This window comes from Echinops telfairi, unplaced genomic scaffold (assembly GCF_000313985.2).
Source record: "Echinops telfairi isolate 266 unplaced genomic scaffold, ASM31398v2 ScPeMD7_18;HRSCAF=68, whole genome shotgun sequence".
NCBI lineage: Eukaryota > Metazoa > Chordata > Mammalia > Afrosoricida > Tenrecidae > Echinops > Echinops telfairi.
This window is the reverse complement of record NW_022103915.1, coordinates 95229889-95255186: the sequence shown is the minus strand read 5'-3', so window position 1 is coordinate 95255186 and position 25298 is coordinate 95229889. Positions and strand designations below refer to the sequence as shown.

General features: G+C 38.0%; 1 protein-coding gene across 1 annotated transcript in view; it reads right to left on the bottom strand.

The window, feature by feature from the left end:
• Positions 1 to 25298, bottom strand: part of SPRED1 (sprouty related EVH1 domain containing 1) — a 97815-nt gene that overhangs the window by 33594 nt on the left and 38923 nt on the right. Inside the window, exon 2 of the mRNA XM_045287992.1 lies at positions 11110 to 11284. Coding sequence (XP_045143927.1) covers positions 11110 to 11284 — 175 coding nt within the window. The remainder of the gene's footprint in view (positions 1 to 11109; positions 11285 to 25298) is intronic.

Below are 25298 nucleotides of genomic sequence, written 5' to 3'. Positions count from 1 at the left end.
GTGTTATGTACCTGCACGTAAACCAAGAAGCAAACATTCTAATAGAACAAAAGAATACTGTGTGGTTTAAAATCAGGAAAGGTATGCAATAGGGTGCTATCTTTTCTGCCATACTTAATATATTTGTACTCAGCAAATAATTTGTGACTTCAGACTATCTACAAAGAATGCAGCATGAGAACTGAAGGAAGGTTCATTAACTACCTGCATTATGCAGCTGACGTAATCTTGTTAGCTGAAGGTCGGGAGGTCTTGAAGCATCACTGATGAGCACACAGCCTTCAGTATAGATTACACCTTAGCATAAAGAATGTAAACGTCCTCACGACTGGACGAATAGACATCATGATAAGTGGAGAAAAAACTAAGGTGACCAGACGTCCCGAGTTTTGGAAAGAATGCATGACAGGCTAGGGAATGGCGAGAGAACGGGAAGGGAAGATACGGTTTTTGGCTGCCATGTGGCTATTTCGCCAGGATATGAGTTTTATATTATTTTTGTTAATTTTATAATGTCAAACTTTAATAATAACAAATATTTGTTGAGAACTGATTATTGAAAACTGCTTATCAAAGTTCGCATTGTTGATCAGTTGTTAGAATTCGACCACCATTGTTTGGCCTTAATGAACAATGGCATTTTTTGGCATTGGCAACAACAAAAACATTTTGTAACTGTCTCTCAGATGATACACATCATATTGCGCATGCTAGTGCTAGTTAAACATATGATGTCAACAAATCAGCTATTTAGATAATTTAGGTAAGGAATTTATTTATTTCGTAAGTACATAAATTTTCTTGAACTTAGTAGATAGTACTGGAATGATATGCAAAAATCATTCGATCATATTATGCAAAATTTCCCATATAGTAATATTTCTGAAAATGATCTTTTTAATGAGGTATCATTATTAAAAAAATATATTGATAAGGAAAAGGTTAAATCTTGGGCATCAGCAAAAATCACAATAGAAAACAAATGGTTAGAAATATTTCATCATTTTGAAACAAACCAAGTTCCATACAATAATGCACTAAAAATTGTGGAATACGCGCTGTCCTTACCAGGAACTAATGTTGCGACTGACCGGGTTTTGTTCTACGGTAAATAAAGTGTGGACATCAGAAAAATCACAATTAAGTGTTGAGACTTTGAAATATAATTTTATGTGTGAGATATAATTTAACAAATTCTTGTGAAAAATTTCATGACCTTTTAAACGACAGCAATCTATTCAAAAAAATTCACTCAAATGAGAAATATGCCATAGAATAAAATAATACTATACATAATTTTAATGTATATTTGTAAATTGTACTTATGCTGAAATAAAAAAAATATTACAATACTAATTTTGCATTCTATGAAAATTTTTGTTGCTCCATATAAACCAAATTTTTAATCAAGAACCCCACCCCCCTCCCCCACCCGTCAATGGTGTCCCGCTTTACAAATGTTAAAATCTGGTCACCTTAGAAAAGACTGATGTTTAAAGTCTTTTATTTTACTCGGCAGCAAAGAAATCAGATAATATACTGCCTTTAGCAAATCTGTTACACAAGACCTCTTTAAAGTGTTGAAGAGAATAGATGTCCCTTTGAGGACTATGGTGTTCCTGACTGAAGCCATGGTACTTTCCAGTCACCTCACATGTGTACGAAAGCTGCACAAGGAATAAAGAAGGCAGAAGAATGGATGTGGAGCAGGCTTACATGCCTGTACTCGCCTCAGCCCTGGCCCCTTACTGCCCACCCGGTCAGCTCAGCTCAGCCCTGATCAAGGTTATCCTCATCCTCAACAACCAGGGAACGCCACAGATCTCCAAGTTCTAGGAGCCCTACAGTGAAAAGACACCTCAACAAATCAACAGAGACATACTATTTGGTACCTAAGGGAGATGAAAATGTTTGTAATTTCCTAAGAGGACTGTTAATAGGAGGATCTGACAGCAAAACGATATACAGACATACACAACATTGTATTTTGTCCTTTGTGTGGATTCTTCAGAAAGTGAACTGGGCATTTTAGATCTAATTCAAGTATCTGTGGAAATATTAGATAAAATGTCTGTGAACTGGACTTGAGATTTTCCATTTGGATAAGGTCCACAATATTCTTGCAGAAATGGTGATGGGGGTATGGTATTGGAGACTCATCCCTCTTATAAAGCTCATTTCTATGCCTACCGAAGGCATACCTCTATGTATTGGCTCTTATTTTGAAGTGTTTAAGCTATTTCTCTAATTATGTCCAAGCCCAAATGCTGGTGTTTTGTATGGGTCACAATTACAGCAATCCTTACTTACTTAGTTCCTTCTGCTATTCATCATAGTTGTTAAAGAACCAAGCACGTATTGTACTGCATGAAAACATTATGATCTTTCCCTTAAACTCCAAGGACATGCTAAAACAAAAAAGAACTGATGCTGCTACACTTGAATACTGGTGCTGGTGGAGGAACACTGAAAGTACCACGGACGCCAGAGTAACAAATAAGCCTGTCTTGGAGGGAATACGGCTAGAATGTTTCTTGCAGGTGAGGATGGTGCGACTTCTCATGTACTTTGGGTATGTTATAACAGGGATAAATAGATTTAATAGATAAATTCACTCAAATGAGAAATATGCCAAAGAATAAAATAATACTATACATAATTTTTAATGTATATTTGTAAATTGTACTTATGCTGAAATAAAAAAATATATTACAATACTAATTTTGCATTCTGTGAATGCACATACAGCACATATAAAGCTAGAACTCAAACAGCTATTTGCTACATAAAAGAATACTACCATCCAACCAATTAAAGGCTAGATATAGTCAAATTCTTTTAACTTTAATAGAACAAAAATAGTAAGTAAACATTTAGACACTTAAAATATAAAGTCAATATTTTAAGGTCAAATAATGTGGACTTAATGTAGCCAGAGTAGCTACTAGCTGGAATTAAAAGAATAGCAGTAAGGTTGCTTTGATTTTTAATGGAGCCATTCAAGAGGCTAAAACCGTTTAATGGCAGTTGGGATGAAACGGAAAGGACATGGAGTCCACTGGAAACACTTCGCAATCAGGTACAAGAGAGACCAATGAAGTCGATGATAAAGGCGATACGTCCTATCAACCAGCATAAATTAACAAAGGCACGGGAAGATACTAGTTTAAAGCGAACCACTGAATAGTCACGAGGAAATGCAGGAATTAGTACTAAGTCGACAACTTCTGCCGTCAAGCCTATTCTGACTCACACTGACCCTGCAACACAGGGCAGAAATGCCCTGGTGGGTTTCCAGCACTGTAGCTCTTTATGAGAGCAAAAAGCCTCATTTTTCTCCTATGAACGGGCAAGTAATTTGGAACTACTGAGCTTGAGGTTAGCGGCCCAGCACCTAACCATGGCTCTTAGAGTAGTTAGTAAAGAGAGTGCTCAATAGAGGGAGAATTATAAACTGAAGCAGCGTAAAAAGGAATATAAAGGCCACTAGGAAAGTGACACGGGTCATATTCTAAGCCTTTCCACACCAATTTTCTTATTTTTCCTTCTCAGGCTTGCTGTGATAATAAACGGAAAACAATTTCCTGTCATTATCATTTTCTCAAGACCAGCAAACTGTCTATCCAGACTCCGCTTCTCATAAATTCTTATTTTCTAGGCCAAGGTCAGGGGATAAAATGGACTCTAGGATGTTACTAAGAATTATACCAAAGAATAATAGACCCAAATTTTAGAAAGTTCATTATGTTAAACAATACAGATGGTAAAGGGGGATAGGCAAAAATGGGGGCTTAGAAAACAATTAGGAGGATTACATGCAGTATTAGAAGCAAGATATAATGGGTGGGGAGGTTTAGAGATGAAAATGATGAAATGTAATACAGAATAAAGAAGACTTGTTTGAATAAATGAAAGAAACACGGATGGTTCCTAGATTTATGATTGTTTTTGATGTGAGGATTTTGTTATTTTAGCCTAAAAGCTTTACCAAGGACATAGAATGATTTGATTCTAACAATACACAAAAATATGAAATGCCGAATGCATCAATCAAATAAGATCTTGTCCACAATATAAGTTTTCTCTATTCAAATATTATCTACTTTCTCAGCAAGGTCTTCCTTGGTCACTCTACATAACATTTTAACCAAATCTCTGCCCAGAACACTGCCTAGTTTTCCCCTGTCCTGACTGGTTTTCCCTGCATTAGTTACCACTACCTGGCATACTACTTGGAGGTTTGGTGGGTTAGTGGTTGCTAACTGCAGGGTCAGCAGTTTGAAACCACCACCCAGCAGGAGAGATATGGCTTTCTACTCCTGTAAACAGACACGGAAACTCACAGGAGCAGTTCTACCCTGCCCTGCAGGGTGGCTATGAGTCAGCATGGATTAGATGGCAGCAAGTGCGTGAGTGAGTAAGCTACTCATTTATTGTCTGTCTCCTTCCAGTAGAGTGTCTCTCTTCCCCTTCATTATAGTCCCTTAAAAACAGGGATGTCGGTCCAATTACACACCAAGGGTCTAGCACACAGTAGCTGCTCAATAAATATTTGAATGAATGGAAAATGCACTTAAAAAAGCATTTACTGTCATTTCTTTAATGTACAGTATGGTAAGAATCCAATAACATACTGTCTATTGCAATATGTGAATGATTTAAGCGGTTCAAAGGAAATTTTAGATTGGATTAAAAGGGAATAAAAAATACGTAACTGAAACCAGAAGGGGCTTAGTAAAATTGGGGGGGGGGGCAGAGAGAGGCACAAGAAACTGAGAAGTAGAAGAGAGTAAAAGAAATGAGAAGAAGTAGCTAAATTCCTCAAATGGAATCATTCTGGGTTGACAACCAGACCAGGAAGGTAGGCTGCTAAATGAAGACCACAAGGCCAAGACTGTGCGGAGAAAAGTAGCTCAGAATAATGTTGCAGTTCAGACATAGAATAGTTGCTTATGTATAGCTATGAAAGTGAGAGGTAAATAGTAATATGAATAGAACAAAGTCTCACTAGTGGGATATATATATGTACTATAGAGTAATGGTCCATAAAGTTAATAAAGAATAATAAAAAATGCTTATCCCACATCTATTATAAATATTTTCCTAACTCTAATATTAGACTTAATAAGACTGTTATCTTCTAAGAGAGAGACTGAATTTTTAGAAGAATGCTACTAAAGGGAATTGTTTTTTAGAGTAGAAAAACTTCTATGGAAAAATTAAGGTTCACAATGAAATAAGTCACAGAGACAGTGAAAAAGTTCAGCAGGAAATCTTTGCCCTATACATCTATCAAATGCATGGCTTTGCCATTATGGAATTGGGGGTAACTCTAATTTTTAGTAATGCCACTATTATGTCATAGTGTGGTGGAGTGTAATTTCTTAATACCTTTTTTTTTAATCCATGTCTCCTAACTCCCACCAAATGATTGGGTGGGACTATGACATAAGGCGATCTGTAACACTAGTAGCGGGGACTGGCTATTTTTAATGACCTCCTGCCCCAGCCATCAGTATCAGCAAAAGCAGAGAAGGAAAACCCAGGGCCATCAGAAGGAAGTGCAGCATGCTCGAGATCTCTATCTGAAGTGCCAGAGGCTGACATCAGAAGCACTAGAGGCCACGACTCGGATACTCTGAGACAGAACAGAGGAGCTGACTTCTGTGCCCATGGAAGCAGTCGGTGTGGCCAAGGGACCATGTGGCTGCAGAGAGGTCTTACTACAGTACTATGGACCTATGGCAATATCCTCAATGTGCTGAGTATTGTCTGCAAGCAATTATTGAACTCAGCATAGATGTAGAATGCTATGGGAAGAACAGCTGCTGTCAGAACAGGTAAAGAAAGATGGAGGGTGGAGGTTTGTCTCATCTCTGGCGTGCGGTGATGGGAAGCGAAAAGAGGTCAGATGTCATGACCCCTGCACCATTTATGTACATAGCTACTGTATTTTCTTCCTAGAAAATAAATACAGTAGTTTTGGTCAAGTCCATTTTCTAATAAATGGAGCGAAAGCCCATTTTAAAAATAAGTTCCTTTTAAACAACTTTATATCATTTTAATTTCAAACAACTTTTTAGCTATAGCCAAATTACTTACCAATCTTAAAATAATTCCTTAATATCTCCTGTAACTTCCTAAATTTTAAATACTTCTGTTTTCCCTTTCTCCATTTTAATATTACTATTGCCACTCTAGGCTTAAAATGGTAGCTGTCCTATACCTGTGCTTTGACATAAGACCATGTTCTCTTACAATAAGCATCTCTAGGGGTTTATGAGTTCTACTGTATCTTTCCATCGAGCCTACTGCAATTTTTTGTCACACTTAGAATATGTGTTATGAAGGCAGAATAGCTTTAATTAAGTTAGAAAATTCACAGTATTGTCCTGCTTACTCCACCTAAAAAGCCTGTGAGTGGCACACATGGGTCAAATAACTACTAGCCAGAAAGTTGGAGGTTCAAACACACTCAGAAGCACCTCAAAAGAAAGGCCCGGGCACCTGCTTCTAAAAGGTCAGTGCCTTGAACTCCTACAGGGCCGTTTACCCTGCAGAACCCTGGGTCCCCATGCCTGTCCGCACTGACCCCCAGGAAGGCAACTGTTGTTGTTTGTGTTATTGTTAGTCTGTTTAAATAACATTTAAATGTTATTTAGATGCTCATGTAATTGAAAACTATGTTTTTTCATCTTAATCCAGTGTTTTAAATGTATACCACATATATAATTCTGCTAAAATGGTTAAACAACATAACATATATGGTAAACATTTTGATAAAATGTTTGCTGTGTGATATCTATGCATTAACTACCCTTAACAAACACAGGAGTGTAAAAGAAAATGAGGGTGATGGGAAAATGTAGAGTTCTACGGTACAGAATTATCCAGAGATGAACAGTTAAATTGCAGATCGCATCTTTGAAAGCATGTCGCCCGAGGTTACACTAAACCGTATAAAAGAATTAATGGGAAAAGGCTGTGAAGATTTAGAAAGACATGGATATGGCAGCTTAGATCCTACAAGGAAAAAAAAAACGAGTCTGAGAGCCTGTCCTTGACAAGGAACAATGACTCGTGACCAACATGAGCACATTTCATTTTTTAAGGTTACAGCTTCAACCCCAAAGTCCGGAGCTTCTTACGTATTCTTTCTCAAACATCGACGACGCACAGAAGTGAATGGTCTGTCTGGAGCAGTGCTTTCCAACTCTTCTCCTACGGCACACGACTGCAGAAAAACAACTCTTACAAGGCAACGAACGAAAAAGGAGCTGACAGTGACCAGACAGAACCAGCCTGCGAGTGCCTCTCACTTGAACTATTCTGCGGTAAACAAACTGTAAAGCTCTGCTTTGGGGTATCAAAGGGGTATAAACTCAACTTTCGTTCAGCTTCAAAAAGACAAGCACGTTGAAAGTTTAAGCTTTATGGAAATAATCACTTCTGGTCAATTTGAGTGACTGAATGGCAGTGACCCAATTATACAGAATAGCCATTGAAAAAGTCCCAGGCAGTCTGCTCCCCTTTCTAGTAAAGGAAGAGTCAAGTATAAACTCTTTTAGGGGGCGTAACAAGACTTGTTCTAGCACAATCAACTGAAAATCAAAGACCAGAAACATCTTCTGCCAAAATTCTCCTCTCACACTTAGGAAAAGCCATCTTTCTTGCATAAGTTACTATTTCTTGATTACTACCTAAGCGGCCAGCTACAGGTTCCTAGTGTTACTCTAACCTTACTTCAAGGATTCCCCACCTCTCCTCCCATGGTATGAGAGGCAGGTTATTTCACATCATTTCTAGAAATTATGAAGGTACAGGCTTCTCACCAATAAAATGGGTATGGGACACAAGTGTTAAACAAATCTATTTTACATAATTAATACACAAAAACCAAACTCACTGTTATCTTAGTCGCTATCAATCCATAACACACCAAAAAAAAAACAAACGAATTGCCATCAAGTTGACTCGGATTCACAGCCAACCAATATAGGACTTTAAAATTTTGTTTTATTAATCATTTTAGGCAGGGGGACTCTATAGATCTTATAACAATCCATAATTCAATTGTATTACGCACACTTGTACATGTTACCATCATTATTTCCAAAACATTTTCTTTGTACTTGAGCCCTTGGTATCAGCTCTATATAGGACTTTTGAAACTACACATCTGTAACAGAACAGACAGCTGAATCTGTCGGCTTGAACAAGTTGGGAGGAACTACTTAGACTCAGCAGTCAACAAGCTAACCTAGTGCTATGAAATCAATTCTGACTCAGGCAGACCCTGACAGAATAAAACTGTGCCTGCGGATTTTCCAGCTGGTAAATCTTTATAAGAACACAAAGTCTCAGCTGTCTTTCTGAGAGTAACTTGTTTTAAATTGACCTTGTGATTAGCGGTCCACTATGCCACCACAAAACCAAAACCAAACCCACTGCCACTGAGTCCATGTCGACCCACAGAGACCCGATAGGACAGAGCAGAAATGCCCTTGTGAGTTTCTGAGACTAATTCCACAGGAATCGAAAGACCCATCTTTCTCCCTAGGAGCAGCTCGTGGGTTCTGAACTGCTGAACTTGTGGCTCGCAGTCCAACTGGTAACCACTATGCCACTATCAAGAAACTAGAACCCAGAGAAATGAATTAAAATAAAACCAACCAGTAAATATATATATTTACAGAAATGGACATTCATGATTCTCAATTGCAGTAATAATGAAAAGAGTGTATACTTCAATCCTGTTAGCAAAACCTTCAGAAGTGGTCATTTTCAAAAGTATTATTTACCAGCAGGAGAGGAACAATTAATTTGCTTATTCTGACATCTCTGTCCCGCTGCCCTGGGGACTGTTTTCTATTAATACCCATGTGTTACTGCTTGTGGTCATACTAGTTCCTACAACCTAGAAACTTTACTAACACTAAACTCTACAGAATATGGCAACCATCCAACTGGAAGTAATTTCTCCTTTGTGCCCAAATTAAATGTTTCTTGTCCTGTTTCACAAATAATATCCTTTTTCAAGGAAACTACCTGATGGAGACATGCTTCTGTTTAGAAAACGTATTTTCTTATTAATGTACCATAACTCCCTAGGGACTAGGCTACGGGTTCCTTTAAAAATCTTTTCATAGGGAAAAGGCTTATGTGCTGCCCCAGGTTTATCCTCACTAGCTTTATGTTACAACTGCACCTACCACTCACCTACTCCATTAACCTATTAGTTCTGACTGGCACCACACTTCTCTTCTACTTATAAGGATTTGGTCCCTATTCAGCCACTCTGAACAAAAGATACATTCCCATCGGAGTATACAATATTGTTTCCAATTTCACATGTAGGAAATAATTTTTTGGTTCTTATGATTTATCTCGGGCGACCTGGTGGGTTACCCAAAGGACTGCTAATTGCAAGGTCAGCAATTCAAAACCAACAGCCACTCCATGGGAGAGAGATGAGGCTTTCTACTTTCTGAGACTAGTTTTACTGAGGGATTTCTAGCTATTTCTAGGGTCTCTGGAAATTTTATTCTAATTTCAATAGTGTCTGCTCTCATTTTGCTTAGTGCAGACAGGACAAAAGCATTCATTGCTGAGCTTATTTTCAGATATGTTTAGTGCTTTTTTTTAGCTCACCAATAGAATAAAAGAGTGAAAAAAAATCTTTCCATACTAATTAAAAGAGAGCAAATACATGGCATTATAAAAAATTAGATTTAAATTAACCACATGCAAACATATACACATGAAAATATTCAAAGGGGCTGACTTAGAACAGCAGAAAACATTTTAAAACAAGCAGCGGTAGGGAGGAATGGAAATAGTTAGCTGACATGGGCCTGATAACTCCTATCACCTTTTCCCATCAAAATCCCTAACAGCGGTTCTCAACCTGTGGGTCCCGACCCCTTCAGGGGTTGAACAACCCTTTCACAGGGGTCACCCAATTCATAACAATAGCAAAATTATAGTTATGGAATCACCACAACAAGAGAAACTGTATTGAAGGGTGGCAGCATTAAGAAGGTTGAGAACCACTGCCCTAACAAGATAATAGAGTATTAAAAATTAAGCTGGCCACCAAGTAGGTCTTTGAGCCTAGAGTAACTAGTTGGGAATGAGTAGACAAAACCTGAGTCTGGGACGGAGACCCAGCAACGTTTTTCTGTGCAAGTCCACATATTTACAATCTCTGTTGTAATACTTAATACTTAATTGATGTATGCCTAAACAATATGAAAATAAATTAAGTGTGACTAAGTTCCAATACAACTTTACTTTGGACACTGACATTTGGTTTCATGTAGTCAGTGTTTGGAAACTTGGTGGTGTAGTGGTTACAAGTAAGGGTGCAGTTATTGTCTCGGAAACTCACAGTTCTACCCTGTCCTACAGGGTTGCTATGAGTTTCCATTGACTCATAGCAGTGAGGGAGACAGTCATTTTTGCATCACTACATATAATTATTCTTTTGACCTTTTAAATGTTATTAATCATTTTATATTGGAGGGCTCTTACAAATCTTTTGATAATCCATCATTTCAATTGTAATAAGTACACTTGTACATGTACTGCCATCAACATTTCCAAAACATTTTCTTTCTACTTGAGCCCTTGGTATCAGCTGTTCTTTTTTCCCCTCCCTCACAAACCCTTGATAATTTATAAATTATTATTATTTTGTCATGTCTTACACTCCCCAACATCTTCCTTCACCCACTTTTCTGTTAAGCATTCAAATAAATGTAAGACCCATACTTAGCCAGTGGGCCACAGAAAAGTAAGAGTCAGGTTGAATTAGGCCTGGGCAGTGTAGTTTTCAGACCTCCAGTCTAACAGACAGTTGGAGGAAAGGGGAAGCCGCGTATAACTGGTTTGCTACCTAGGGGACTATACCTTTATTAAACACACACGCAAGGTGGTCTCTCCTCCCCATGTGCCCAATGTCAGTCGCAATTATGAGAAAACATACTTCGCTATCTTTACCCTAAAAAACGTAGAATCACTGACTAATGGGCAAATGCAATTCTCATTAAAACCGTGCAGCAGTCATCATTTTATAAACAGAGACGTTATTAACAACAGATTCATTACCATTCTGTCCCTGAGTCGCTCTCCGTGGATAAAAAAGTTAGCACAGCCATTCTCTTCCTGCTGAGGAGCTTTGAAGACAGTGACGCAGCTCAGGCCACTCCCTCCGAGCGGTAACCATCCACCACTTGAGTCATCCCGGGTCATCACCACAGCTCGGACTCGTGCATAACTATTACTGAAATAGACGCAAAGATTAAGAATTAGCTTACAATAAACAGAAAAACAGCCAAGCTTTCAGTGTTGAGAAACCAAAGACCACACTAGTTAATATGTAGTGACTAGGAGGTTTACAACTTCCATGACAGCCCACAGAAAGTAATGTACTTGACAGAGTTCAAAAGCCAAACTTTAAAGGTTACTCATTTTTTAAGACTAACCCCAGAATAAAAGACTACAGAATTCGAACTTCGAATCATTGTTTGAATAATTCAAGCATGTTTGGTTGCTCTGAAATAAGCTATGAAAGACCCCAGACACAACACTGTTAAGTTACATAGGCCACCATCGAAGTTATTAGGGGGCTTTAAAAAGAATAGCATTACTTTTCACTATTAACAGCAATGACCGTTAACCTAAAATAAACATATAAGTTCTACAGCCTTTGAAAACATTTTGTGAATTGGGTGAAGGTTTAGAGAGCAGTTTTTCATTCAACAATTCGGCCTCGGCATAGATTGCTGCTTTGTACCGCCACATATCCCATTTCCTTCTTTGTTTCTATCTCGCTTTCCTAACCCTTCTGAACTTCTGTTTTTGTAAAAATGATGCCCCTTTGATCTCAAATGGTCAATTATCCCGAAGTGTGCATACCACAATAATGTTATTGTTACTCCTAGAGTCCTGTCTATTGTTTGGATGAAAACGGAGCCATGGAAAGAATTCAATTCCAGACTTGAAGAGCGAGACTAAAAGGTAACAGTCTTAAGGGTGCCACCAGTCTCCATCCAACCACTACGTCTGGTCTTTTTTGTGATTTTTGTTTCACATCTTTCTTTCCGATTTATACAGGACCTTTTGATGTGATCCCTTTCAAAGAAGTTGGTAGTGATAGTTGGGTGCACACCATCTAGTTCTTCTGGCCTTTGGGGCTGATGTCTTACTTGACCGTCTCCCTGCTTTTTCATTTTCTTGACTCTCTCTCTTTTCCTTCAGAGGAGTGAGCCATAGCTGCACCTTAGATGGCTGTTCATAGGCTTTGAAAAGACCCTTACTGCTACTCACACCAAAGTACATTGTGGATCGTGTTCTAAAACTTTTAACATAAAATTATTCAGTAGCACATCTTGCTGACTTTTCAGAAAAATCGCACTGAAGTTTTATGCAACAGTTCTGTGTGTTTTACAGTGCCTCTGCATGCTCTGAAGTGTTAGATTATAATTTGTCACTGTCCTGTCTGGAATTCTTTTTAAAATGTGACATATTTACTTTACTAAGGCATAGTTTACATACAATAGCATGCACCAACCTTAATTTAAATTTAACAAATTGTGACAAATGTAGATGCCTGTTACCAACATGCTAAACAGACTTTTCATCACCCCTTAAAAATTACATGTGCCTCCTACTTGTCAAAGAGGTAAACACTGCACATTTCTAACATAGATTACTTTGCTTATTTTTGAATGCCATATAAACGTAAAGAGACACACTACATGTACTTGTCTGATTTATCTTGGTTGTTATGTCATATTAATTGTTGACTTTTTTCATCGCTGAGTGATCCTACACTAAACGAACACATCACAATATTCCTCCTTTTCCAGGTTGATGGGCATTTGGATTATAGTTGGTAACTATTATTAAGAAAGCTGTTAAACACATTCTTGTACAATCCTCTATTTAGATTTATACTTTCATATTTCTTATACAATTACCTAGGAACAGAATTATCAAAGTGGTTATACCATTTTACATTACCTCAAGCAATATAATTTTAGTTGTTACATCGGTGTGACATTTGGCTATATTGTAATTATTACCCATTGTAGTAAGCATATAATGCTAATTCACTGTGAGCAAATATTACTTTGAAAACTAAGGTATGCCAGACCCAAGTCAAGAAAATTTCAATCACCTCATATACATGAGGAAGTTGGAAAAAGATAAAAAAAATTTAAAGTTCAAGAATTGTTAATTTGATAATTTTTAAAAGAAGTATTTAATGTTGTTTGGATATAAGTGGTTTTTTTGGTCAAGGGATACTTACTGAATGATTCCAGCTCACAGGGACCCTAAAGAATAGGCTAGAACTGCTCCCGGGAGTGCACAAGGCTGTAACTCTTTCTTTATCCAAGAACAACTGGTGGCTTTGAACTGCTGATCTTGTGGTTAGCAGCCCAACCCTATGCCACCAGGGGTCCTGCTGTCAATGAACAGGTGAATTTTAAAAAATTTAAAAGTGTCGCTGTCTAGGGGTTAAGACTAAGGACTCTAAAGATCTCAAGTTGAATCCTAGCTCAGCAACTTACTAGTGTGACCTTGAGAAAGTTGCTTAAATTTCCTAGTGCCTCAGTCTCACCTCTGAAATGAAACACAACCATATACTCCTACAAATGTAAATCGTACCAGACACAAATACAACGGCAAATAATTAAAAATGTAAGAAGCTGTCATGCTGACAATCCAGTATGCAGGCTGTTGGCTTTGGATGAAGCTGAGTGTACTCCAGCCTGCAGCAACAGAGTAGAACTGCCTCGTAATCTTTATCGAATCGAATCTTTTCTCTAGTATTGGGTAAAAATATTTCTTTATACAGAAACTCTGAAAGTTTTAAAAGTTTTATTGCCAATCAAAAGGTCAATAGTTTGAACCCATTAGCCACTTTGTGGGAGAACGACTTGGTAATGTGCTTCCATAAAGATTTATGGCCTTGGAAATCCTGTGGGGAAGCATTACTTTGTCCAACGGGTCACTAACGTCAGAAATGACATGATAGCAATGGGTTTGTTTTTTGTTGTAGTTGTTTACTCCATGTATGTTTCTTATTATGCAGAGGTTTCAGATTGTTTGAACCCAATTTTGTCCAATCTGTATGTCAGAGAATCTTCTTAAATATAAATAAAAATTGGCAGAGTAGGTATGGGTACAAATAGTAGGTACTAAATTGAGATCCTCTCTTGGATGGCGGCTGAAATACATCCTAAGAGCCTAAGGAAATTGCATTGCAGTAGGTTGCTGTTTATATATATAGCCATTAATTCTCCCAAAAATGATTGGCAGGTCATAATCTTGCAAGGGCCCGGTCAGTTTGTAGTTGGGCTGGGTAAGCCATGCCTTGAAATGAAATATCAAGGGTGAATTCCACAGAGGAAACTTAGAACGGAACTTTCTTTGACCATGAGGTCCGTTTCCTGGACTCCCGTGAACCAGAAGAGAGAATTTTAACACTAAAGAAGGTGTGGAAATAGCAGCATCTGCAGTATGAGTTGGGGAAACCAGAGAACTAGTAGACCAGTCCTAGTCTACTCAGACCACCACCATTGAATACCTTTGGGTACTCGTCAGCAGAACTAAAGAGCTATTGTGACTTGCATAAGCAGAGCAGAGGCTGTGAGTGGCCCAGTGATGGTGGCAGTGACATAGAGAAAAGCAACTGGCTGGTACAGCTGAGAAGGTGAGAGCTCTCTTGATTGGAAAATGTCCTGACAGAGTTGTCTTGATCTTGACTCATGTAGTCTGTTACTTTCTGAATAAATCACATGAATACACTCTGTGTGGTCACTGCAATGAATGATCAAATATAGCAAAGAAGTGGAGCGCTGTAAGGGAGATGGGCAGCGGTGTCAGTAATGATGAAGAAACTAGAAAGTGGAGGTATGTCCAACAGGTATCTGTGTGCTAATCCTGATTCTTCCTCAGGAATGCAGATGAACCTTTCTCTTATGTTTACAAAGGTTTATTACAGTGATAAACCAGACGGAAGGATGCAACCAATATTAGAAAAAGGTCACCAACAGTATGTGGAATATAAGTCTTAAGGATATCATTGAATCATGTGAGGGGCTTAAAAATGTATGGGGAAATGGAATTAAAACATAGCACAATTTTTCCATGAAGGTATTAAAGTTTTTGAGTAGGATCTATGTATTTAAAACTGGATACCCTTAACATTACAAAGGAAACCCTTAACATTACAAAGTCACAAACGTAGGACATGGCTCAGAACCAGAACTTAAGTTACCAATAATCATTTAAGCAGTTTTTCTATTAAATAGTTTCTGATTCTTATATAACTTTCAAGGTAAACAAAGCAAAACAAAATCGTTTCCCACTTGGGTAATGAACTCAAAGAAATTAAAAAAGGAGATCTGTGCTAGGATGTCAATATATGCACCCTGGAAACAACGGAAGACAATGTGAGGCAAAGGGACAGAAACAGTATTTCTAGAAATTGTAGCAGAAACTTTCAAAATGTGAAAAGGATCTGAACCTATAAATAATATTAACAATGTCCAAGTAGAATAAAGCACAAAGACGTATGCTGCAACACATTATAATCAGGCTCTTTAAGCTAAAGACGGCCTCTTTAAAGGTACAATATAAAATCAAAATCATGAAAAAGACTTCTATATCCCCCCTTTTATGCTTTATGTAAGAATTATGAACCATATGTTATTCAAATTTTACACTCACAATGATGGAAGTATTTTCGTATATCTGTCTTAGGCATATGGAAGGTCTGCTAGAAGAACAAAAAGTCTAAGATTTGAAAGGTGAACAAAAAATAAGGTTCTCACAAACAATGGTCCTTGCTTTCTGGTGCCACCACAATCTGTCACTGTAACTCATTTCTAGCACTGATGGTGTGATTTCCTATCTGTGTTCTCTGGATCTATGACAAAGAACCAAACTACAGCAATATGAGTATTATAAAGCAGAATGTAGAAGAGTGGAAACCAATATTAATACAAGCATTCTTAAAAAGATTAAACTATTACAATAAAAAGGGGAAAGACTAGGAAAAAAACAGGGTGCAAATTCCACTAAATAAAACACATTCACAAACAAGTCAAAAGACAATATATATTGGTATTACATCCCTAAAGCCACAGTATGCATCTATTAGTCTTTTACTGCTGCCCTAACAGGTTATCACAACCTTCCCAAATCAAACCCCCTGCCATGGAATTGAGGGTGATTCATAGTGACCTCAGAAGACTGCGTAGGACTGCTCCTGTGAGTTTTTGAGACTGTAACCATTTAAGTAGAAAGTTCTATCTTCCTCCCTAGAAGCTTCTCACTGGTGGGTCAAACGGATAAACCTTGCAGTTAGCAGTCCAACAACTCCTAACCACGATGCCACCAGAGCTAGTGGTCTAAATAAATAATATGATTTTATATATAATATATATACATATGCATATATATACACGCCTTGGGCTGCTAACAGTAAGGTTGGTAGTTCAAACTCACAAGCCTCTCTGTAAGAGAAAGAGGAAGCTGTCTGTTCCCATAAAGTATTATAGTGTCAGAAACCATATAGACGTGGCTACTGAGTCAAGAAATCAACTCAATGTCAATGAGTTTGTTTACAAATTTTATTCATGACCTATCTTGATTTTTTCTTTGGACTGTAGGTCTTTGCTGATTTTTACAGTTATTTTAAAGTAATTATCTTCTCTTTTCTGTAAGGACAAGAGGGTTTACATTGTGAGCCTCCCCCTTCTCCCAAAATCCATGTTCCACTCCACAGACACTAAAATAAATGTGTTACAGACTCTAAAATAAATGTGTTTGCAGATGTGATTCACATTATAGCTCTGAGGTGGGCATTTTCCAGATGAGCCCCATCTAACTAAGAGTCTTTAAAAGTGGAGAGCCTTTCTTTCCTGTGGCCAGAGGGAGATGTCGGAGGAGTACAGTTTTGCTGTGGCTGTGAAGATGTAAGAAGAGGGAGAGGAGGGCATGAGCCAAAGAAGATGGATGACATTTCAGAAACCAAAGACTCACAGCTGTCAGACTCACAGCTGTCAAGGCAGTTCTGACTCACGGAACCCTACAGGTTGGAATAGAAGTGCTCTTTGGGGTTTCTGAAGCTATACATTTTTATGGGAGCAGAAAGTCTCAACTTTGTCTCATGGAGTGGTTAGTGGGTTTGAACTGCTGACCTTGTGGTTGGCAGGCCAACACATAACCCACTACACCATTTAGGAGCCTTTGGTGTGGCCTCTTCACCTCACTGCCATCAAGTCAATTCCTACTCATAGCAACCTTATTATAGGGCAGGGTAGAACTTTCTGCAACGGTAATGTTCTGAGACTGTAACACCTCATCTTTCTCCTGCGGAACAGATGGTGGATTTGAACTACTGACCTTGCAGTTAGCTGCCCAACACCTAACCACTACACCACCAGGGCTCTTTGGAGTGGCCTCTTGGAGTCTAAAAAAGGCAAGGAAATTGATTCTCCCTTAAGAGGCTCCAGAAAGAAATATAACTTACTGAACTCATTTTAGCCTAGTGAAGCCTATCAGATTTAAACCCACAACCTCCTGAAAAAGGAAGCATCTCCACATACATTGCTAAGTCATTAACTTCTTAATGCTCTAAAAATGGCTAATACTTGGACATAAAACTTCCAGAAAATAAACATTCAATGATTGCTCTTAACAATAAATCCATAAATAACAAAGCAAACAAAGTGAAGCGGCACCAATCAAGAACAATTTTGGATACAGACTCTACAAGGTCATCTGAAGTCTTCATCAAATTAGAACCCAGTGAAATCTGAGAGCCAACAGTAACATAGGTACATAATTATACAGTATTAATAAAACTACATCCTATAGAAAGCAGATCAAGAATTGCCTGTGAATAGGCCATGCCAATGTGAGGATGAAAAGCATATTGGCAAGTAGATAATCCTCATCAAAGACCCTTGACATTTTCAGCCACTATTCCGTCTAAAAGCAACAAAAACAAAACTAAATTTCAATGAAACCTGAATACTCTACAATAATGCTGCTCAGTGTAAGCCATGTATCTCTTATTTAACATTATCTTATTTTAAAAGCTGCTGGTTCAATGTAACTCACTTTATTAATATCAACTGTCAATATAGGCATTTCACTGTAGGCAACTTATTTTTACAAACATTACTTTGCCTACATATGAATAAAAATAAAAATCAGTAGAAAATGGTTTAAGGAATTTCTTAAAATAATCTTAGAGTTGTAAATCTGAAAAGCATGCTGTTTTTAACAAGATATGCTGCAACAAACACATAGCTAAAATGCCACTGACAAAGGCAGAAATTAAATTCCAGTAGCACATTAATTTAAAAATTTTTCAAATGGGACTGTGATAAAATATTCTGAAATGCCATCTAATATTATCTGGGGCTGTAGAAACAGAGAACAGCACAGGAAGTTTACAAGACGTGCCAGCCAGCGTGTGCCAGCAAAAGTAGATTTTAAGGGCATAACGAAAAGATGCATGCTTCTCTAGAAGAAGGTCTGGCAGCTAATAATTAACCAAATGAACATGGATCCTTTTCAGGGTCAAAACAAAGACATTCCTTCATATTTCTCCAGTTATATGGAAACATTTCATTTCAAGGCTAGTCTCCCTTACAGTGAAATTTTCTTAAAAGCCCCCTGCCCCTACACCCCCATAGTTTTCCAAAACTAAATGGTAGCGACAGATTTACATCAATGTCCAAGTAAATGCACAATAGATGTTACTTAATTGATTGCAAGATTTAAAACAAAGACTAAATCCATTCTTACACTTACATTTTAATAAGAAATACATTCCTTTTATTTCATTCTTTAAGGTTTTAAGAATGTGTCTGATGCCTGATGGTAAGTTGAGATTTTTCTCATGTATATGTATGCATACATGTTTATACACACACACACACACACACACACACACACACACACACACACACACACACACAGGCACATGCCTCCATAGGACCACAAAATATACTGTCATCATTTAAAAGTTTGCAGGAGATCTGCTTTTAAATCGAAGGGTGTTGAGAATGCTTTATATCAACTTTTTAAAAAGTCTACTCATCAAATGTATAGATGTGCTTTACACAATTGATCTATGTATTGTGATAAATTGTATGAGCCCCAATAAATTGATTAATTAAAAAAATATTTATATATGTATAATAAAACAGTTTATATCAAGAAAAAAAAAAGTCTACTCACAATAAAATTGGTTCTAAAGATCATCTTGTTTCACCAACTCATGGATCATAAAATACTTGATAGTGCCAGTAGGGAGGGGCTCTTTCCAGTGCTCAGAAATTCTGAAACTGAGACTCACTGTTCTTATTTGTCTGGCTAGAGCTGCATGCTTATCCAAGAACCAACCACATTTTTAGACCAACTTACCTAAATCCTAAGTCCTGAATGTGAAACCTCTCCAAAGTAGAGTTTATATCAGAGGATGGAAACCATCAATGCAGATTATTGAAGAGGCAATATGGGCATCTATTTAAGAATTGTTAAATCAGTATTTAACGTAGCTGGCAGACTTCACGAAAGACCATATACAGGTGTGCACGATATACACTATTCTTCAGTTAGAGGGTTTCTGGTAACAAACACCAGAACAAATAGAAATCTGGTGAAAAGCTTTGCAGTTAAGAAGGGAGTGATTCTAGGCTTCTTTTTGTACAGAGGAGGACATGATTAAACTGGGATCTAAGAATAGTTATATTAAAAAAATAGGATCAGAAAAGCTTGGAATAGCTAGGTAGCAGAGACAGTAATCCAACAGGAAAGTATTTGAATCCAGATGCTATTTCAGTAAAGCTAGAAAGTACAATCCCAGATCTATTTATTTAAACAAAATTCATAATCAGAGCAAGTATTACAGAAAAGAAATCCATTGCCTTGAGTGGTTTCTGACTCACAGCCACCTCACAGAGCAGCCTAGAACTGCTTCTTAGGGTTGCTTGAGACCATAAATCTCTATGGTAGCAGAAAGCCTCATATTTCTCCCTCGGAGAGGCTAAGCTAATGACTTTGAGGTTAGCAGTTCAATGCTTAACTCACTGGCCCACCAGGGCTGCTTGTGAAACCCTGAGAACATTAGCTCATTTTCTGTGACTCACCCCGCTATCCTCTCTCACTTGGTACCCTGTGCCGATACTTAAAGCAACTGGAAATTGAAACCCGTATGATCCAGCAATACCACTATTTGACATTTACTTTAAAGAAATGAAACATGATGAGAGCAACAAATGTACATATGTGCTTGACACAATGGATGTATGTATGGATTGTGATAAGAATTGTACGAGGCCCAAATAAAATAATTTTTAAAAAATTGACAAAATAACAATTTATAAATTATCAAGGGCTCATGAGGGAGGGGGGAGTGGGGAGGGAAGGGGGAAATGAGGACTAATGCTGGGGATTTAAGTGGAGAGGAAATGTTTTGAGAATGATGAGGGCAATGAATGTACAAACGCGCTTTACACAATTGATGTGTGTATGGATTGTGTTAAGATTGTATGAACCCCTAATAAAATGATTAAAAATAAATAAATAAATAAAAATAGAAAATAAAATTAAATTAAAAAAAAGAATGATGATGGTAACAAATGCACAAATATGCTTGACATAGTGGACACATATATGGATTATGATAAGAGTTGTACAAGTCTACAATAAAGTGATTTTTAAAAAAAAGAAATGAGACACGAGTGTGATGTATGCTCTCCCATATTCATAACAGCACAGTTCACAATAGCAAAAAAACTGGAAGCAGTCCAAATGCCCAATAGTGGAAGAATGGATAAAGAAACAATGGTATACACACACACAGTGGAATACTATGCATTCCTTAAAAAGTGATGAAAGTGTGACATGGAAGGACCTGGAAACCAATATGCTGAGTGAAGTAAGCCAATCACAAAAGGACAAGTATTGTATGAGCCCACTACTATAAGGAGAAACACCAATTAAACAAATCTCAGAAACCAATTCCTGAGCAAATGGGGAGAAGGCTACCTAAGCGGCCATGAAGCATACATCACCTCCCTTTTATGCATCTCATAAGAGCCCAGCTGAAGGAGACCTCACATTGCCTGGGGTCACTCCTTCAAGAAGGAGGAAATGGGAGAAGACACTTAACTTGAGGCTACACACCAAGACAAGGCTGGGACAAATTGATGAGGCCCCCACAGGAATGGAAGGAGAACTTTGCCATAAAATCAAGCTAAGACCAAGGGAGAGGAGCTTCTAGAAGAGACACTGATAGTTCTGTTACTGAGTATGGTAGGTGATCAGGGAAGAAGTAACCTCATATCGGGAAGGGATGCTAAACACTGATTGTAGGGAACCTAAGGGGACAATGGACCAGCTTTATGTTCCTGGGTAGATACTACGAATATGCTTCTACCCAGCCCACAGTGAACCACACCACAGACTAAACACCATGACAATCTTGGACACTGACCTTGTGGACAGCATGGCATAACCCAGGGGCTACACCAGGACTTAACATAAAGACCTGGCAGAATGAACTGAACCCTGCCTCAAAGGTGCCTGCACCGTTGGGACTGGGGTACTTAGATGGGAGAGGAAGCAGAGAGTGGGTGCCCCGGACCTGTGGTGGTGGTGGTCATTGAACCTTGGGGGAAACCCCTGGGCTTGGTGGATGTCCAATGGAAAGGGACCAAGAATCACCATTGAGAACTTCAATGCCGCCCTCACAGTGACATGAAATTTTGATCTGTTGGGCAGGGATCTGAACTTGAAAAAATTGATACAGGAAGTTTCCCGATGGCAACAATCTCTGTGCTTAGGGTAAACAGAGCTCAATGGCATGGAGACGGAACTGTGTGGGGCAACAACTCATGGGCTGTGACTCGCTGTGGAACTGTACTTGCACAGACTCCTCATACTGACAGTGTCCAGAGTGCTGTATTATTGGAAACACTGAAGATGTTACCAATGTAATCACCTTATACCCTGGGGGGTGATTGACAAGGTTTTACTTTTCTGTTCCTATGGGCTTTTGTTTTCCTTCATTTGTTTTTTGTTTTCTGTTAGTTGGTTTGTTGCTTTTGTTGAGGTAGTTGGTCTTAAGGTAAGGGGACCAGGCGTCCCGCTTTTGGTGGGACAGTCCCAATTTTTGGAAAGAATGCACGACAAGCTAGGGTATACGGTTTTTGGCTGCCTTGTGGCTATTTCGCCAGGATATGAGTTTTATCAATGGTGTCCTGCTTTACCAATGTTAAAATCTGGTCACCTTAAGGGGCTTTGATTTTGTCATAATACAATGGCCAAAGTAAACGTGAGTCGTGCATATATCCCAGGGACAACAAGCTGATGGATTCTGGGCCCCCACTTAACTCTAGCCCCAATCCAAAAACACTTACTTGTGATAACATGACCCTGGTTTGATACTGACCTTCATGAAATGACCACTAAAAATAAGGGTGCTACAGCAAAATGTGGTAAAGAAAGCAAATGGTGCCCAGCTATCAATCAGAATAGTATTCGGGATCTTAGAGGCTTGTATTCAAATAAGCGGCTATCTAAGTGAGGAGTTAACTAAGCTCACATGCAAAAAGCACACCAACTTGTGTGATCCAAAAATGACAGAGGGAAAAGTATCCGAGCCTAAATTGTGAACACTCAATTTGTAGAAGGCATTGGAGGACAGTGGGAGCCCAACACCCATCTGCAGAGCATCTAGTCCGATTAAGCTGCTGGCAGATTCCCCTCTAGCCACAGGCAAGGGTCTCAAACAGCTTTACTATCAGACAGGTTTCACTGTAAGTGTGATTATGCTAAATTGAACTTGATAGTTGGTCAATTGACCTCCCTCTTGACCTACCCTGAAATTGTTCTAGGTGAAAGTATTTCTTGCTTGTTCTATGACAAAAATTTCTTCCCTGGCCAATACCGATGGTGGCATTTTCCTTCTTGGTCATTATTTTTATCTTTGTATTATTATTTTATCCTTACCACTTTACTTCTGTTTCTGTTTTTAATTGTTTCTGTTGGGTTTTCGAGTTTGTGATGCACAGAAGCAATAAATACATAGAGATAAGAACTATTGCAAGGGTTTAGATGGGACATAGGGGTGGGGCGTGTGAGATAGGGAGAGTAAGGGGGTTGGGTGAGCAAACCATGTATGTGGGAGCAGGGAGGGAGCACTAGAACAGACTGTGATTACACAACTCATTTTAAAAGTGATTTAACCATGAAAAAAAAGTTCGAAAATTGATCGGGGGAATGATTATATAATTCTTCTTAATATGATCAAACTATTGCATTTTAAGATATATGGATTATATGCTATTAAAGCTGCAATAATAAAAATAAAAAAAATAAAAAAATCCAGGTGCTCTTAATTCAGTGTTCATTTTATTTCACTTGCTGGTTAGTAAAGTAAGACAAAGGCCCACAGGTTTGGTTGACACTTGTCAACAGATAAACGGGGGAGAGGGAAATGAGCAACATGACACCGCCATTAAAGCCATTCCATCACATATACACACGGTGTTAGGTTTCTGAGACTTTAAATCTTTATAGGAGCAAACAATCTTTCTCCAGCAAAGCTGCTGGTGGATTTGAACTGCCCACCTGGTAGTTAACTGTCCAACTCTTACCTACCAGCATTCGTAAGCTAAAAGAAGTACTCAAAAATATAGGAGCTCAAGATAACACAGTATTTTTGTAAAGATTCCTCTCACTGAAGCTGTTTACAATGTAAAAGACACAAGCATTCATAATTCAACAGCAAACCTGAAACCCCATTGTCATCAAGTCAATTCTAACTGACAGCGACTGTACAGTACCTACCAATTCACTCTCAACAAGTCCATTCTATCTCACGAGGACCCTATCGGGGACAATAGAATTGCTCCTGTGGGTTCTGAGAGAGTAACTCTATTGAAATGAAGTCTGCTTAACTCTGGGTGGTTAGGGTCACAGAGAAAGTGATAGGGAAGAGGAGGGTGCCAAGAAGGGAGAAGTGGAAGGGGAAGCCTGGATCCACCTGTGGAAGACAAGTTCAATTAACAGTGATACTTAACACACAAGTCAATGATAAAGGTGGGGACTGTCCACTTTGCCCCCAAGACATATTCCTCATTTTCAAAAATTTCAAAACACCACTAACTTGAATAAACAAAATACCGTAAGTTCAGAAGAACACGATTGATTCTGATAAGGAGACTGAATGATACATTAACTATAGAAACACTAATTTTTTTCAGTAATAAAGAACCAATAATGTAATATATACAAGTGTTTCTATCACCTTTAGTTAAGCTAAATAATTTTATGTAACACTGTTTTTTGGAAGGTATTCATAGCTATAAATCAATGTTTGAGCTTCTATTTCTTCTCATTTCACAGTAGACTCAGAATCAACTAGTACTGATAAGAATAATGATAGCTCTAACATCGGAGATCTGAAGACAGAAGTTAAAAACAAACAAAAATAAATGAGTAAAGAATACTTACTTTAAATACTTATAATATTTTAAGTGGTGGGGCTTTGTGAACATCTAAGAGAACATTTGCTACTTCAGTCCTTGTAGGAACCAGACCCAATGTTGTAAGAATGATTTTGATCTTTTTATAGGAACTAGAAACTTCGTCATGTGCTTTCTTAAATGCTGGCTTATTTACACATGATTTGGTTTCATTTCGAGTTTACCTTCTATTGAAAAGTGTTAAACATTATTATTATAAGCGATAAATATCCATTGTTTCCATACATTTTTACAATTGTATCTTTAAAAAGACAAACAAGCTCAAAAACTAAATTAAACAAATCATCAGAATGTTTTAGGATCTACCACGCCAAACAATCCTTTGTGAAAGTAACAAAAAGAGCAATTAATCATTGGTAGTTTATTCTTAATTCTTTAAGCTAAATGTCAAGGTGGTAAGCACATTTTGCTCTTAAGTATGAAATAACATTTGTTTTTAAAATTACAACATTCATTTTATAATGACATAAGCAATAACCAGGAAATAAGGAAAATTTGTTCTATTTGAAAATCCTAAATCTGTGTCTGAATGTTAGTGTTGGAAAGGCCTAATGATCTACTTCAGAAAAATCAGCCATTGGAAATGTGATAGCACTGACATGGGGTCTCCAAGGGTTTGTAGTCAACTTGTGGAACTGGAAGAGAGTAAAGGGGCAAAAGGGAAGGAGAAGGTCCCTCTAAGAGACAACCAGCCTATGCAAGCAAAGGCCACAG